General features: G+C 45.7%; 1 protein-coding gene across 2 annotated transcripts in view; it reads left to right on the top strand.

The window, feature by feature from the left end:
- CenG1A (Centaurin gamma 1A) overlaps window positions 1-18,123 on the top strand; it is a 779,192-nt gene that overhangs the window by 654,632 nt on the left and 106,437 nt on the right. For both annotated transcript variants that reach the window (XM_080266917.1, XM_080266918.1), the window contains exon 4: window positions 5,230-5,371. In XM_080266917.1, the coding sequence (XP_080123043.1) occupies window positions 5,230-5,371 (142 nt within the window). The remainder of the gene's footprint in view (window positions 1-5,229; window positions 5,372-18,123) is intronic.

Genomic DNA, 18,123 nt, shown 5'->3' with positions numbered 1-18,123 from the left:
CTATCGCTACTATACTCCTATCGCCTTAACCTGGCCCAGATTTTCGTCCTTTTGCAGCTTATTTCAGGTGGGTCAGGGGAGGAAAGGGTCATTACTACGGCTTTACATATTTTTCATAACACTTCTTCGTGACCCGCATCGTATTGTAGTAGTAGATTCATCTGTACAACTCAGCATTCAAGATGGAGAGGTGGCGATTTTTAGGCCAGGTCAAAATGAACGAAGTGTAATGGGCTCTGGTAAGCTACATAAAATGAACTAGAGGTAGAAATTATGAACTAAAAAAAGACGTCACCGTACTGAATTGATTAACCTGTGCATCCAAAGCTGAGTAAAATCGTCTGATAATAGCATAAACAATAAATATACACCAGCGATTTGAAGATGTTATTGGGCTGTCTCTAACCCCTTCGAATGTCAGTTGTGTCTCCTGAGTCAAATCGTCAGCCGCTACCAAGAATAAACTATACGTCATGGGACTCAAGGGGTGTATGGATGTTTGTGTGGGGGTCATTTCCGTTTTGCTAGGAGCTTGGCATAACTACTTGGCATCATTGGCCCTCTGAGAGAGTGGCTGACTGACTGACTGGCTGGCTGGCTGGCTCAGTGGCTGTCTATGTGTTTGTGTGGGCGATAGGGGTTGAACTGACTGACTGGTTGTCGTGATGAATGTGTGTGTGGTTGTGGGTATGTGATGTGTTGTGGTGTTGTGTGTGTGTGTGTGTGTGTGTGTGTGTGTGTGTGTGTGTGTGTGTGTGTGTGTGTGTGTGTGTGGCTGGCTAGCTGGCTGGTGGGTGTGTCTGGCCCCGCCTTCCACGAACCCTTTTCAAGGACTAGGGAGGAGGAGTAGAGGGGGGAAGGAGGAGTTGGAGAGGGGATTGAGAGTCGGGGGAGGGGAGGAAGAGGAAGGTTTCATGAGTAGGGAGGAGACAGAGGAGGAGGGAGGTCTCGAGGAATGGGGGAGGGGGGGAGGAAGGTTTCGAGTGAGTGGGAGAGGGGGAGGAAGGTTTCGAGTGAGTGGGAGGGGGGGAGGAAGGTTTCGAGTGAGTGAGAGGGGGGGCAGGGAAAGGAAGAGGGTACTTGGAGTGAGGGGAAGGGGTAAGATCTCGAAAGTGAGGAGTGGCAGGGGGATGGGGAGAGGAGTGGGAGGCAGCCCCTGTGAGGCACGTGTGGTACTAATTACTGAGTGGAGGAGAGTGTGGACGAGGAAGAGCACAGATAAATAAGCTCCCTAGTGGCTGGAGATGAGGGGAGAGAGATAGGATAGGAACAGATGAGAGAGGAAATGGGAGATACCGGAAATCAGGTACGGTATAAAGTGAGAAAAGGGCAGGATAGACATAACTTTAACAGTGAAAGAAAGTGTTGTGTTTTGTAAAGACGAGATTAAGGGAGGCAGAATGTTAGGTACGAAGAGAAAAGGGAATAATAGGGGTAGCTTGAGAGGGAGCTTGTCATTATAAGATAGAGGGAAGAAGAATGTAAGCTGAGATGAGGGGAGGGGAAAATAACAACGGCTCGAGAGGGAACTTGTGAATAGAAGATAAAGAGGAGAGAGAAATGCAGCGTTAGGGGGAACTTGGGAATATAAGATAGTGGGAAGAAGAATGTTAATTTGATAGCTTGAGAAAGAAGTTGTGAATGAAGGTTGGTATGAAAGTGGAAGAACAGAAGAGGATAGAAGGGTTGTGAGATGAAGGGCAGATAAAAATAGCTCGAGAAGAAACTTGTGAATAAAGATGGTCATTAAAGTCAAGGATAGGGTAGGAGAGTGACCGACGAGTGAATGAGAAAGGTCCCCTGACGAGAGGGAACGAGTGGTTAACAGGAAGTGAAGGAATACAGGGAAGCAAGTGAATGGAGGTGTAGATATTTGTTAGAAGCGTTACTGGGGAGGTTGATAGCTACTTTCCTCCCTAATAATGCACTGACTGTCATTTCCTTCAGCATTCTCCTTCCATTCTCACATTCCGTCCCTTTTCTTGCCTCACATTCCACTATAATTTACGAGTTATCTGAAGGATATGGAGGAACTGGGTGGAGATGAGAGTTTCTCTCTCTCTCTCTCTCTCTCTCTCTCTCTCTCTCTTTCTTTTTCTTCAAACTCCACTTCACTGTTTATCTGCTTCTCTCAAGATTGTTTATATTTCCTAAGATCCAGAGAACACCTTGAAAAATACAGTTATATATATTCTACCCTAACAAAGAGCAAGATTGTGTTAAGTCTAGCATACTGTATATTGAAGAAAAACTTAAATTTATCCAGCGTAACATAGAGGAAGATTGTTTCCAATCTCTCTCTCTCTCTCTCTCTCTCTCTCTCTCTCTCTCTCTCTCTCTCTCTCTCTCTCTCTCTCTCTCTCTCTCTCATTTAATTTGTTTTCTGTGTTACCAGATGATAATATTTAGTTCAACATGAGCCTTCCAGTTGAGAATAAGTTAATGGAGGCAGTATCCAACCTCTTTCCCTCATTTTGAAAACTCTCTTCTAAACCTCCTCGGCCCAAAAGGGTTAATAAGATCTAGCCTCTGTAGAACACAAAATAATAGTAATAATAATAATAATAATAATAATAGTAATAGTAATAATAAGGGAAATAAATAAATGAGGTGAATGCCAGTGAGTGTAAACATCATTCTGGCTAGCGTATAATTGGCGAGGTATGTCCTGTGCTATGGGTTATATTTGGAGAGAGAGAGAGAGGGGGGGGGGATGAGTGAATGTATCTATTTGTAATCTCTCTCTCTCTCTCTCTCTCTCTCTCTCTCTCTCTCTCTCTCTCTCTCTCTCTCTCTCTCGCTCTCTCATTTATTTTCCATCATACTAAGCTAATCCACTTTCCTCCCGCTCTCCTTGTGTCCACTTTGTCTTATGCCATTCTTTTCTATCTGTTCCTTCACTCTCTTCTCTCTCACTTCTGTTTTTCTTTCTCCATCTCTTCTATCTATCTATCTATAGCCCGACGCCCTAATCCCGCAAAGGGTGGCCGCAGACAAAACGCCTCCAAGTCACTCTGTCACCCACCATTTGACTACCCCCCCCAACTAACCCCCCTCTCCCTCATATACCTCTCAATTCCATCTCTTCCATTCTGTTTTTCGTCCTAAATCTCTCCCATTCTGTTTTTATTCACCTACGTCTCGCCTGGTGTGTTTTTCTTCCTACTTCTCTCTTCGTTTTTTCTTCACTCTCCGGTTTTCATGTGGCCTGCCTCCCGAGTGGTGAAGGGAAATGACTCGTTTGCGAGGCGTGGGCGGTCTGCCTGCCTACCTCTTCAGCTCTTAGCAGAGATGACAGGAGGGAGGGAAGAGGAGAAGAAAGGAGAGGAGAGGGAGGAGGGAGGGAAGAGAAGCGAATAGCGGAGAGGTGAAGGGAGAAGTAGGAAGGGATAAGATGGAAAAGGAGAAGCGAGAATGAATGAGCAAGGGGAGGGGTAGGGAGAAAGTTGAATGTATTATAAGGCCAAGAAGAAAAGAGAATGGTAATAGGAAAATAAAAGGAAAGGGCGAAAAGAAAAGAGAAAAAAAGGCAAAGGGAAAAGGAACGATACAAGGGAAGGTGAGAAAAGAAGGGGGAGGTGTAGAGGACTAGAAATGAAAAAAAAAAAAAGTGACGGAAATGAGGTGAGAGAAGAGAAAGGGGAAGGAACCAAGTTGAGAGAATTATTGAGAATAGGCTCTTAAGAAAACAGGAAAAAGAATAGGAAAGTTGGGAGATGAACAACATCGGTGGAAATGGATCAGGGAAAGAAGAGTTAGAGAACACCAAGACGGTATGGCAGGAGTATAAAAGGTAGCAGAATGGAATATTGGACGAGGCGTAGGTTTGGTTCAGGTAACATATTGGTTGTGTTGACTGCACACTTCTACCTCTTCCCTCCCTTCCCCGCCTCGCACATAACGGCAGAGGGGGCATAAATTAAGATATTTGGTATGGGGACAAAGGGTGGCAGACTGAATGTGCGAAAGAGACGTAGGGTTTTATTTATATCTGTCTGTATAACCTGACTATGTGTTTGTGTATCAACCCATGTGTCTGTCTGTCTGCTTGTCTTAGTCTGTTTTAATCTATCTATCTCTCTGTACGAATATCTGCCTTTTGTCTGCAGCCACATCCTTTGAGGGTAGCCACGAGAAAAGAACCCCCAGGTGTTTATGTCCCTCCTCAGTAGCGACACTTCCCTCAGCACACCACCCTCTCTTTAATATTCTGGCGTCTCTGTCTCCATCTCATAGCGGTGGGTCAGATAAATCTTATGTTGTTTTGACCGCACACTCCCACACCTTCCTTCTCTTCCTTTCTTCGCCCACCCACTCACTCTTTGATTTATCCATGCACTTTGCCCTCAGTGACAAATTAAAATGAGACTCCTTCGCGAATATGTCTTGAAACGCGGCCCACTTTGAAATCTGGAGTTGTGGGTATGAAGTTTAATAAGTTAGCAAGATGGAGGGTTGTTAGGTACGGTCGAGAAATATAGATACTGTTTATAAAATCAGTTGGTGTATTGGCTTGCTTTCAGTGCAACATTTGAAAAAACTACTCATTCCATGCTACTTGTCATGCTTTGTTTATTATATTATTTTGTATTTAAACTACCCCAGACTCTGATTTTCGGTATCACGTTAAAAGGACGGATGGCAGGAAATGTAATAGGAGGATCATGATAACTCTTGAGGATATTCATGTGATGTAAGGGTGAAATGATTTAATGGGCGGAAATAGGTCGGAGTACAATAGCACAGATTACTTTACACAAATAAGGATGTTTGAATTCCACATGTTGGCTGAAGTAGGCTTAAGTACTCTTTTGAATGGTCATATAGTTTATCCATGTCATTCTGGCCTTAACAGCTGAACCATTATAGCCTCTTACATCCCCCTTCCCAACCTCAGTGACCCCATAAATTCCTGTGTTCTTTGCTGCCATTGTATTCCATTGTGTACCCCTCAACACGCTTCCACTCTTACCCAACAACCGTAGTTTCCATTAGGTGACCCCAGTTAAATTCTTTTCTGACCCTCCATGCCATTTCGTGACCCACCTTTATCCCTGATCCATTCTTGTCTAACCCATCTTTACCTGCATTTTTCGCTCCCGGCTTGGATTGACGCGGTGATCTTCGTGTTTAACCTGGAAAACGATTATATTTAATTCACCTTTCCCTGACTCCGCTTTAACCCGTCCCTTCCTGACCCATCTCTAATCCGTCTCTTCTCCCCCACAGTTCACGGCGTGGGTTGATGCGGTGATTTTCGTGTTCAGTCTGGAAAATGAGTCGTCGTTCAATGCCATCTACAACTACTACGCTAAGATGGCGCACTACCGCAACACCGCTGAAGTCCCGCTCATCCTCGTCGGCACGCAGGGTGAGTACTGAAGAGTTACGTAGATACACAGACCATACAGACTTTATGGTCCCCTGTGAAGTGGGTAGTGGTGTGCTGTTAGTACTTAGATTACAATTTGTACCCACGTCTTAAAAGTGTATGAGAGAGAGAGAGAGAGAGAGGCGTGGTAATGCGTGTGGTTTCAGGTATTTTGTGTAGCTGCTTCCAAGGTGAGTAAGGAGGTACTGTGTTTCCGCTGGTGCTGCGGTGGTATCGTGAGGTGACGCAGTATTTCACCGCATATAAGGGAGGTGTGTAGTGTCAAGTGTATCGTAGAGAGTTTTGCAAAGTATGGGGGTTAAGTATCGGGGAACCTTGTGTTAGGGGAGAGTGAAGTGAAGGAGGAGGGGAGAAAGGAGAGGAAAATAGAGCACATTAGGAGAGACAGAAAAGGAGGGTGAAAGGAGCCTATATTAGGAGATACAGACAGACAGACAGACAGACGGAAGGAGGGAGAGAGAGGGAGGGGAAGGGGACACTTGGAAAGGGAGACTGACAGACAGACAAAGCTGGATAAAAAGCATAAACTAGGAAAGACACGTAGACAGAGACAGAGAGGGAGAGAGAGACAGGAGCATATAACAGGAGAGGCAGAGAGAGAGAGAGGGAGAATGGAATTTATATATGGAGAGACAGACAGATAGATATACGGAGAGGGTGGGAGAAAGAGAAGTATTTGTTAACAGAAACAGCCAGACTGACAGAAACAGAGGGGAAGGGAGTGTGGTGTAGGTATATTATTTAGCAACCTCAAAGTAAAGAGATATTGTGCTACGTTACTGTGGTAGTGTGGTGGTATCGTGAAGTGACGCAATATTTTACCGAATATAAGGGTGGTGTGTAGTGCCAAGTGAACCTCAGGAAGTTTGAGACTTTATGGTGTCATGCAAAGGACGGGGTGGGGTGTAGTGGAGTCGTATGTTGAGAGGGAGAGGAAGTGCCATAAAGAGAAAGGCACAAAAAAGGGGAAAATTTAAAGCGAGCACGGCAGCCCTAGATATATACTGTATATTATGAGAGAGAGAGAGAGAGTCACCTTACGTCATAGATCTAATGATTCTTCCTGGCTGGTTTGGCCGTACTAATTATAGAGTGGAGAAAGATAAGAGAGGGAGGAATATGAGGGAACAAAAGTGGGGAGGGAAGGAAGCGGGAGGGAGAGGAAGGCTGGAGGGAAGTAGAGGCACCGCGGGTCTTCCTGTCATCCATAACGCCCCTCTTTACCTCCCTACTCTCTCTCTCTCTCTCTCTCTTTATATATATATATATATATATATATATATATATATATATATATATATATATAAAGTCTAGTCTTCATTCGTTTTTGCTCTTCCATATAATTTAATCTATAGTAATCTTCTTCTTTTACCACTCCATACCCTCCTCCTCATCGTCTCTTCTCCTCGTTTATCCACGTTTTATGATCCTTCTCTCATTATTTTGCTCCTGCAGCTTATTTCACATTCTTTTGTCTCTCTCTCTCTCTCTCTCTCTCTCTCTCTCTCCATTTTGTTTTCATTGTTATTTGGATCTCTTCTCTTATCCTCCATTGGGTCTCATATCTTTTTCCGTTCTTCCTTTCTCCTTCTTACTGGCTTTCTGTCTTGCCCTTTTCTCCCTCTCTCTCTTTTTTTTTTTTTTTCCTCACTTCCGTCCATTTCCCTCCCTCCACCCTGTCACTCTCTTTTCCCTCCCATCACCTTTTCCCGTTTCGTATCTCTTCTGTTTCCTCTTCGCTTCCTTCTGCCTCCCCTCCTACCTCTTGTTTCTCTTCTTTCTCTCTCCCCCTTCCGTCATTATTTATATTTTCCTTTTACGCTCATTCTCTCCCTCTCCCTCCATCCCTTCTCTCCTCTCCCTCCCTCCCATCATTATCCATCTTTTCCCTCCCTCTCTCCCCTCTTTCTCCCTCACTAAGTCTCTCCCTTGTTACACATTCTTCTCTCTCATTTAATTTCACCCTCCACTCCCTCCCTCCTTCATTTCCTCCCTTGTTCCTTCCTCCCTGCTCTTCCCCTCCGTCGTATTTCCTCCCCCCTTCCACCTCTCCTTTCCTGTTCGCTTCCTCCTCATTTCACTCTCCTTCCTCTTTCACCTCGTCTCTCCTTCCCTCACTATTTCCTCGCTTGTCATTTTTTTTTCTCCTTCCCTCTCCCTTTCCTCCTTCATTCCGTCCTTCTTGCAGGTCTCCATTCGTATTTAACATTCTCCAATCCTTCCATTTTTTTTCCTCCATCCGGTTCTCCTTTTCCTGTTTTCTCTCAGTTCCCTCTTCTCCCCTTTAACCTTCTCTCTCTCATTCTCTTTTCTGTTTTCTTCCCTATTTTACCCATCCCTGCATTTCTCGCCAGTTTTTCTTCTTCCTCCTTCCAGTTATTGCTTCTTTGCTAATATTTCCCTCTCGTTGTCCTTTCCCTTTTCTCTGTTTCTTCTTTTCTTCCTTCCTTCATTCACAGCATCCTCTCTATTTCATATTTTCTCTTTCCCTCTTTGCTTTATTTCTTCTTCCCGATTTACCTTTTCTCACATTCCCTCTCTCCTTTTCACCTTTTCTCTCCTTGTGTCATATTTCTTTCCACTTCTTTCCCGTTTTCTCACATTTCCCTTCCTCCCAATTCACCTTTTCTGTCTTCTCACTCCTTGTTTCTTTATTCCGCCCTTCTTGCACATTTCCTTCTTATTTGCACCTTATTAATTGTTATTGCACAGCTTTCCTGTTTTCTCACATTTCATTCTCCTTCCCATTCACCTTTGCTCTCCCCTTATTTCCCGTCAATTTCCCTCTTTCCGTCCGCCTCCCACCACCATCTCTTCTGTACACATGATATCTGTCTGTCAGTCTGTCTGTCCTCTAGTTGCAATAATCTTTACCTCGGTAGTCTCGATATACATACCTACACTTCCTTGTCTTTATTTCACTGCCTTCATTTTCATTCTTATCTCCTCCCCCCCCTTTTTTCTTTTGAGTTATCCTCATCGTCATCGTCAGAATTTTTATTAGTTTCCCTTTACTTCATCAACATTACCCCTTTTTTTCCTTGTTCTCCTACCTGTGCTTTCCTATCCCCCCCCCCTTCCCATCCCGTTAGTCATGTGATGTGGCGAATGATGCAACGTCCGTACGGAATGTGTGTGTGTGTGTGTGTGTGTGTGTGTGTGTGTGTGTGTGTGTGTGTGTGTGTGTGTGTGTGTGTGTGTGTGTTTCCCTGAACAGCGTTTTCAGAAGCATTTATTACGATTGCCCCACTTCCCGTCATTCATTTTCTTCAGGCAAACGATTTTTACTCCTTAATCACCTCTCACTGAAGCGGGGGTTTGTTCATCCAATCTTTCAGTCTGTCTTGTCTGTCTGTCTCTCTGTCTGCCTGTCTGTCTATCCATTAAGCTACATAAAAGTAGAGAATCATGAATGCTTACAGGGATTTTCCGCAATAGCAAGTAATAAAATGGATGTGTTATCGTGAAAGTATGCCAGAGGCCAAGGTCGCTTGTGTTAGCTTCACTAGACAGCTCGATGCAGTGTGGAGCTGTGCGCATACCTGTATTGAGCGATCTTGTAGTTATACTTTTTAACTTACTTTAACCTGACCCGGATTTTCGTCCTCTTATTATCTATTGCATGCAGCTCTGTGGCATATTAAGACAATACTACGGCTGTGCATTCTTCCCGTAGGACATCATAACTAGAATCATTTTATAGTGCTAATCTGTTATAACAGCTCAGCATTCAGTTGAAGAGCTGGCATTTTTATACCAAGTTCGTGTAAAAGGAGTGTTGTAACTCCAGGTACCCTTAACTCCATCATTCAAGTGTCACCTGTTATATATTATTCTTACTATTTCCGGCCGAATTGACTCACCTTCCAAGACTTTGAACTGGAAAACTTGATTATAGCTTCGAGATTCCTACAACAGTTCCTCCTTAAGCTCCATAAAATCGCCAAGTTTCAGCAGGAACATACTATAAAAATACACCTTCGTACTGAACGGGTTGATCATTAACGTTACCAGAAAAGTAACGTCGGTAACAAGGCGGAGGTTGAAATATAGCGAGTGATGATAAGGGGAGGGACGTAAGTGGCGATAAAGGCGGTATCTGAGGCAGGAGGAACGGCGGCCGGGGGGACAGATAAGAGAGGGGAGGGAAGGGGGAGACAGGGAGGAGTTGGTTGAGAGGGGAACGGGTGGGGAAAAGGGAGGAGAGAGGAATAGGGGTGGGTGAAGGGGGGGGAGGGGAAATGAGAGGGTGGAGTGAGGGTGGATAGAGGAGTGGGTGGAGGGGAGAGGGGAAGGGAGGGGAGGGGGAAGGTTGGGTGGTGTGGGAGGCAGAGTTGGCGAGTGGGTGGATGGGAGGGTAAAGGAGGGAACTAAAGGAGAGAGAGAGGAAGGAAACACGAGAGAACTAAAGGAGAGAGGGAGGTAAGGAGAGAGAGAATGACGAGGGCGCTTTAAAAGAAAGAGTGGGAAGGAAAGAGAAGAAACTTGAGAGAGTTAAGGAGACAGGGAGGAAAGAAGAGAGGAGGAAGAAAGGTAAGAGAGTGAAGGAAGTGGGAATTGAAGAAGAGAACGAGACAAGAAAAGGGAGAAGGAGAGAACGAAGAGAGGAGGGAGGGGTTAGTGGAATATGCAAGTAAAGAGAGGGGACCAAAGAAGAGAGAAAGTAAAAGGACAGCGAAAGAGAGAGAAAGAAAGAGAGAGAGGGGGGGGGACGATAAGGATGGAAGATGGGAGTAGGTGGGGAGACAGGAGGGAATGGTGGAGTTATGGTCGAGAATTGTATGAGTATGGTAGCAACTTTGGACCTTCATGACGACCATAAAGTTTAACTCCTGGTCTTCCCTCTCTCTCCCCTCTTTCTCCTTCCATTTATCTCTCTCTCTCTCTCTCTCTCTCTCTCTAATTGTCATAGTTTTTTTTTTTTTTTTCGCTTCTTTTATTCTATGCTTTCCCATCCAACTTTCCTGCTATGCCATCATTTATCACATCTAATTTAGCCTTTTCTTCTTCACCTTGCTCTCCACACTTTCCCTTTCCCTTTCCTCCGTCCGCTTCTCTTCCCCGTCTTCCCGTCTCTGTTACCACCCATTCCCTTTTTATCTTCTTTCCTCAGCTGTGCTTCTTTCCCCCTCCACCCTTCCTCTCCTATCCCAGCTCTTCCCTTTCACTTCTATCCCACCCATCTTCCTTTCCATCCTTCTTTATATCATCCCCTCCTCCTACCTATCCCCTCATCCTCCCCACAGTCTCTCTCTACCCCCACCAGCCTCCCCCTCATTCTGATAGGGATGCGGCACCGTTTGACCCAATTTTTACCCCACCTGAGTCCCCCCTTTTACACAGCTTTTAACCTACTTCCCGTTTTCCATTCTTTTAGTTTTTTTTTTCTTTTTTTTTTAATTCTTTTCCTCTGTTCCTTCCAGTCTATTCCTCCTCTCATTGCGGTATTTGTTTTTCTGTATATTAATTCTTCCTTATTTTTTCTTCATTTGTCACACCTTTTCTCATACATACAGTTTTCCATTTATTCCACGTTTCAATTTGACCACCAACCTTCGAGATTACTTGTATTTCCTTACCAGTCACTATTCCCGTGCCTCTTTTCTCCATATATCTTACCTTCGTTATCTCTCCCTTTCGTCCTCTCACCCTTCCTTTATCCCCCCGCCACCATTCAGTCGTCGTATCCTTTTCATTCCTCATTTTCCATTACCACACCACTTTCCTTCCATCCTTTGCCTTCTTCCTTTTATTCCTACCTTCCATCCATTGCCTCGTCTATTTCATCCCATACCTTCTTTATCCCTTCATTCCTTCATATCTTCCCTTTTTATCCTTTCATTTCATTCCCTTTCCTCCCTTTCACTCCACTTTTTCACCCTCCATCACCCAGTCACTTTATTTCTCCCTTTCATCCTCTCATCTCCCTCTCTTCTCTCCTCCCTCCAGCTCGTTCTCTCCTCCCTCCAGCTCGTTCTCTCCTCCCTCCAGCTCGTTCTCTCCCCTTCCACCGTCATGCCCTCATCTCCCTTATTTCTCCCCTCCCTTACCCCTCCATTTCATCCCTTCCTCCCTTTGTTCATCTTTTTTCCTCTCTTATATCCTGCCTTCCCCTTCTCTCCTCCCTCCAACTTATTTTCTTTCTCCTTCCTCCTGTCGTACCTTCATCTCCCTTATTTCTCCCTTCCTTTAGCCCTTCATTTCATCCATTCCTCCCTTTCATCGTCTTTTCTCTTATGGCTTTCCCTCTCTCCCTCTCTCTTCCCTCCAGCTGTTTCTTTATCCTTCCTCCCTTCGTACCGTCATCTCACCCTTATTTCTCCCTTCCTTTATCCTTCCATTTCACTCATTCCTCCCTCTGGCCCTCACCCAATCACTGCCACCCATCCTCCCTTATAATAGGTCAGTCTTGATCGAAATCAGATTTACTCTAATGGTTCCTTCCCTCACTTTCACTCCCCTACTGCTTCGCCCTTCCCCTTCCTTCTCCCTCATTTTCTCTCTCCCTTCTCCCTCCATTTCTCTTCCCTGTTGCCTCGTTCTTTTTCTTCCTCCTCCTCATTTTCTCTCTCATATTTCTTCATTCTTCCCCCTCCTCTTTCCTCACTTTCACTCCCCTGTTTCTTCACCATTCCCCTTCCTCCTCCCTCACTTTCTCTCCCCTGCTGCCTCACTCTTCCCTATCCGCCCTCATTTTCTCATCCCCACTGACTCACTCATCCCCTTCTCCCTCTTACTTTCTCTCCCTTTCTGTCTCTCCCACTTCCTCCTCCTCCCTTTTTCTTCAGCCTGACCTTCAGCCTCTATTTATGCCTCTCCTCTAGCCTATCCTCAACTTTTATCATGTCCTGCACAAATATTCATGAAGGACCTTTACTTAATTATTGCCAGAACTAATTTCGACTCACCCACAGAAAAATTATTTTTTCATTAATATTTTTTACCGACACATTCCATCCTTCCCCTGTCTTTTCCCTCATACATAGAAATCCTCCTCTGTCTCTCTGACCTTTACTTTCTCCTCTCAGCTTGTTTCCCCTCTTCCTTCCCCCTTACCTCTCACTGAAACATTCCCTCCTTCCCTCCCTTCAAACTTAGAAATCCATCTCAGTACCACACCCTGACCTTTTCCCCTCCCCGTCCATGGTGACGCCAACATTCTGCCTCATTTGGTAATTGTGTCTCCCCCCTCCGTCTCTCTCCCCGTCACCCTCTCACCCATTCTCCCCCCCCCCACCGCCCCCCACTGCCCTTAACCCCCCATCCCGGCACATCAGGAGTTGCGGCCCGATTATGGTAAGTTGAGGCTTCCTGTCCGGCTCTTCCGTCCCCTCTTGCCCCTCAGGCCCTTCAACCCTCCGGCACTCCCCTTGCCCTCCCCTTCCTCCCCTACAGCACTCTCCTCCCTTTCCTCGACCCCTCCGGCACTCCCCTACCTTCCCCTTCCTCCTCTACGGCACCTCCTCCCCTCCCTCCACCCCTATGGCACTCTCCTTCCCTTCCTTCCATGCGGCACTTCTCTCCTCCCCACCCTTCCCTCGCCTCCACTCCTGCGACACTCCCCTCCCCTCCCCTCCTCTTTCTTCTCCACTCTTCCCTCTGGCACTCATCTCGCTTCCACACTCGTCCCCTTCCCTCCACCCCTTCGGTAGTTTCATCCCCCCTTCCTAGGCTCCTTTCTTACCCTTTATCCATCAGAAATACTAGCTTCAGTTCCTCCCTTTGTAAGTACCCTCTTGCTTGCGCCCCTCCCTTCCCGCCCGCAGTTATCAACCCCACCCTCTCCTTCCACCCTTCTTGCACTCCTCCTCATTCCCTTCCTTTTCATTTCCTTCTCACGTTCCCTTCCTTCGTTTCGTTCTTCAGCCACAATAACTTCTCTTTCTCTCTGCTTCAAGCAGGTTCTTCCTCTCCCTTCCACACAACCCGTCCTCCAACCCCCTTTATCATTCCGACACATTCCCCTGTCCTTCCACATCTCCTCCACTCACTTTCTTGGTCCTTCTCTTCCTTAGTCTCTCTTTCCCCTTCCTTCACACTCCATGGGTTCTCTTTCCCCCTTCTCCCTCCCTCTCTCCGTCCTTAAGTTTTTCCCCTACTTGGTTCCCTCCTTAAATTGCCTTCTTCCTTCCTCGACATCCCTCCATGGTTTCTCCTCTCCGTATTGTCTCCGTCGCTCCAGTAATTCTTTTTAGCCGTCAGTATAAAACGTTTTCAGTGTGGCATTCTATTCCTTCATTTTACTGCTCTGTCTCTGAAGTCACTCTGCTCTAATTTCGAATGCATCTGACCAGTTTTCTCAATTTTCGTCCTTGATTCTTTGCTCCTTTTTCAATTTTTACTTCATAATCACTCTTACCCAACTCATTATTCACTCTTTTTTTTCTACTCCACATTCATTTTTCTGCTTAAACTTTTAGCTCCTCCTTTACCCTTTTCTTATTCATTCTGTTTCTCACTCCTCCCATACCTCACTCTCACGCATTGCCTTATTTACTTCCCTTATCCTTAGGTGGGGAAGAAACGCCAGGTTGGTTTGATGATGACGATGATTCCCCTCGCATCTCATTTCTGTCACGCCTCATTGGTCCTTCAAGTCACCCACCCCCACATACCTAACTTCGCCTCATACCCCACTTCCCTCACATCTCACTCCTTCAAACCTCACCCCACGTACACACCACTCCCCTCTTAGTTCGTTCCCCTCACATCTTGTCCCCACCCCCCACTTGGTTCCTCCCACACCTCGCTTCCCTCACCCCTCGTTCCTCCCACACCCCGCTCCCCTCAGTCTCGTTCCTCCCACACCTCACTTCCCTAATCCCTCGTTCCTCCCACACCTAGCTCCCCTCATACCTTGTTTCTATCACATCTCACAGCCCTGTTTCCTCTCATTTAACACTTCTCTCACTCCTCATTTCCCTCACACCTCACTCCCTTCACTTCTCACTCACTCCTCACTTCTCCTTCACCCTCCACTTCTCTTTCACCCCATTGACCTCACTGCCCTCATTCCTCACTCACCCTTCATTTCTCACACTCCTCATTCCTCGCCGCTTGTCACATTCTTTCCAAACTCTCAGTCTCACCGACCTTGTTTGATTCCATGGCGGCCTTCTTCATTTTATATTCCTTTATTCCTCCCCTACCGCCCCCAGCCAATTTCTCTCCCCTCCTTTCCTCTCCTCTTATTATTCCCTTCCTCTTCCTTCCTTTACCGCCTCAAGCTATAAATCCCCCTCTCGTAGTCTTTCATTCCTTCTTCTCCCTTCTTCAATCGTACATTCCCCTAATTTTTCCATGACCTTCACTCCTCCTTCTCACGCCTTCCTTTCTTTTACTCTTTCCCATCAAGCCTTCTTTCATATCTTCCTTTCCTTCCATCTCTTCCCTACCTCCCTCTCTACCTTTTTTCTCACCTTTCATTCATTCCTTTCCCTCTTTTCAAGCCCTTCTTTCCTCCCTCCCTGCTTGCCGTTCTCTCCTCCCTCCTCCTTCCATGCCGTCCCCTCGAATTTCATCCATTTATAACCACCTCATCTTCCCCTCGTTCATTCTGCTCCCTCCCCTCCACTTCCCTCCCCTCGCCTTCTGTCGTCCCCGTTCCCTCCCCTGAGGCCTGTTGAGGGAGGGAGGGAGGTGTCGCAGAGGTGGAGGAAGAAATCAAGGAGGTGTTGTCTATTGGAGGAAAGAGTTTGCAGATTGGAGGAGAAATGATGTTGCAGATTGGAGGAAAGCTGTAAGGAGTAAAGGACATAGAGGGAAAGATGTAGTAGATTGAAGGAAATGTGATGTTGCAGATTGGAGGAAAGATGATGGAGACTGGAGGAAAGATGATGATGGAGATTGGAGTACAAAGGAAAGTAAACAGCAATAGACGTACTAGATTGATCTTTTTTGAGGCTGTTGCGAGGTAGGTTATATCGAACGTAATTCTGTCCGTCACAGACAAGGATAGGAAAGCAGGGAAGTGTGATGTTGCAGGTTGGACGAAAGATTTAGAAAGACGGAAGATGGAAATTGTCAACTGGAGGAAAGAAAATGTTGCCAATTGCTAGGGGAAAATGTGTTGCGGATTGAAGAAAAGTTGTAGATTGGATGAGGTAAGGTAATATTTTAGATCTGAGAAGGGAAGGTGCAGGGTGATGGAGACTGGAAGAAAGAATTTGCAGATTGAAGGAGAGAGGGGGGCAGGGGTGGGTGCATGCATCTGAAAGCAAGAAGAGATGGTGGGATATTGAAGGATGAAAGGGTGTATGAATGGGTCACATTTAGGATGAAAGGGTGGAGAAGGATGATAGATGAGGGTGATGAGGGCTGAGAGAGGGGGGCGGGGGACGGTAGTGTATGATTTAACCCCTTCAGCCCTAAGACGTCTTTTTAATATTTAATTCTTGCTATCACCTGACGATGTATTCAGAATGGAGAGACCTTTCATGGAGGAGGAATATAATGGACACTTTTTTTTTTTTTTTTTAGCCTCTTCACTGCGAAAAATTTATCAGTCGTCTATATGATACAAGAATAAAATTATAAAAAAAAAGGATACCGCATGGTGAATAAATTTAAGCCTGCTGAATGTTATGCTCCGTCCTCTTTGTCTTAGCTTAAATTTGCTGTCAGTCCATCTTGAATCTTGGAGTATAAGATGAGGTCAGCGCTAGTAACGAAGAAGTGCGATGGACTGAATTTTAGAGTCGTAGTTTAGGCTTATTCCGCCATTGAGCTACGGGAAGTGTGCTATAAAATGACGAAACTCTCCGCCACGTTGAGGTGAACGAACTATAGTAGATGGTGAAGAATGAAGTTGTAGAAGTGAAAGGAACCTTACATGAATGAAGGTGCCGAGAAAGGAGTGGTGCAGCGAAAGCGGGAGAGCCTGCAGTGTAAGGGAGGCTGAGTCAGGTAAGAGTAAGTGAATGGAGATAGGAAAAAAGACATAAAAGAAATGAGACGTTCGGGAGAGATGAATGGAAGAGTTGGAGGTGGTAGGAGAGAGAGAGAGAGAGAGAGAGAGAGAGAGAGATTAGTACCGGTATGAAAGAATATGACAGAGTTAATGTAAGACAAGGAAGCAGAGGAGTTAGAGAGATGGAGGCTGTGTGTGTGTGTGTGTGTGTGAGAGAGAGAGAGAGAGAGAGAGAGACAGACAGACAGACAGACAGAGACAGAGAGAGAGAGAAATTTAAAAAATGAATAAATTAGCGTGGGACGGAAGGAGAGTAGAGGTGGAGGCTGCGTGTATGTTTGTGTGTGTGTGTGGAGGGGGGGGGGGTGAGTTAGGCAGACAGTGACACAAGACTGGTCCAGTCTAGTGTTGACTCACCTGCCCCCACCCCACCCCTCCCCACCCCACCCCAAACACTTTCACTTGCTTGACTGGACTTCCTCATGCCCTTCACCCTTACTTCCTTTCTTCTCTGCTTTGATTCCCCTTTCATCTTGTCCTTTCACTAATGTCCTCTAACTTTCACCTTACTTCTTGCTTTCTTTCATCTCTGTTATGATTCCACTCTCTAGTTTCTTTCCTCTTTTTTTGACCGTTTTGGTCATTCTTCTTCTTGCCCTTCACCCTTGCGTCCTTTCTCTTCCGTTTTGGTTCTCCATCTTGGCATTTCATTAGTGGCCATTTCCTCGTCCTTGCACTGGTTTTCCTCTTGTGTCTCCACCTTTACTCCTTGCACCCTTTCTTCTCTGTTTTCATTCCCGTTTACCTCTTCGCATTTAATTGGTTTCCTTCTCTTATTTTCACCATGTTGACTAATTCATACATATTTCTACTCTTCATTTTTGCTTCGTTTCTTACCTGTTTTGATTCCCCTCTTCCTCCCGTCTGAATTAGTTTGCGTTTCTATCCTTTCTGTATTTTCTTTTCCTTAGAGTGTCTGCGTCTTAATTCCTCCTGCCCCACCTTCCTGCTTCTTTCTTCTCTGTTTTGAATCCCCATTTTTCCTCTTGTACTTTCACTGCATTCCCCCACTTTCTTCATCTTGCCATTCACAGTTCATTCATTCTTTCTCTGTTTTGCTTTCGCTTTTCTCCATTTCCTTTCAGTAATTTCCATATTTTACCATATTTCCTTGACGCATTTCCTTCAGTGACTTTTTTTTTTTTTTTTCTTCATCGTTATCCATCGTGCTTCCTTTCCATTTTCTCTTCCACATCTCCCCTTGCTTTATTATCCTTACCTAAAACTGATAGAATTATACATATCATAATCATAGTCGTCTTTTTAACAATCAGAATGGAGTGGACCATTAGGTATATTGCTGTTTGCGTTCCTTGCACTTTTTTTTTCTTTTTTTAACCCTTTCTTGTCGTAGCCCACTTCTCCCCCATCTTTCCCTCCTCTTTATCACGCTGTCAGTAGAAGCATCATTCTTCCCTTTCATTTTCGCTCTCACTTCTCACCCTACCTGTACCCTCTCACCCTGTCTCATCTTATAACCTCTCATAGTTCTTCCTTCATTCCAGCATTCTTCGCACTTTCTCTCCCACCTCTCACCCTTCTGCTCCCATCTTAAGCCCCCTTTCTTCGCCATCATTTTCTCTCATCCCACCTGCTCCCAAGCCCCCTGCTACCCCACCCCCAACTCTCACCCCCCCTACTCCCACCTCCCTTCTTCCTTCACCCCCTGCTCACACCTACCTTCTTCCCTCACCCCTCTGCCCCCACTCCTCTTTCTCCCCCCCCCCTTCCATCCCCCTTTTCACCCTCTCCCCCTGCTCCC

The sequence above is a fragment of the Coenobita brevimanus genome, chromosome 22 (genome assembly GCF_032717465.1).
Source record: "Coenobita brevimanus isolate Jiangsu-jjx chromosome 22, ASM3271746v2, whole genome shotgun sequence".
Taxonomy (NCBI): domain Eukaryota; kingdom Metazoa; phylum Arthropoda; class Malacostraca; order Decapoda; family Coenobitidae; genus Coenobita; species Coenobita brevimanus.
The sequence above is the reverse complement of the archived record's forward strand: the minus strand, read 5'-3'. Positions and strand labels throughout refer to the sequence as shown.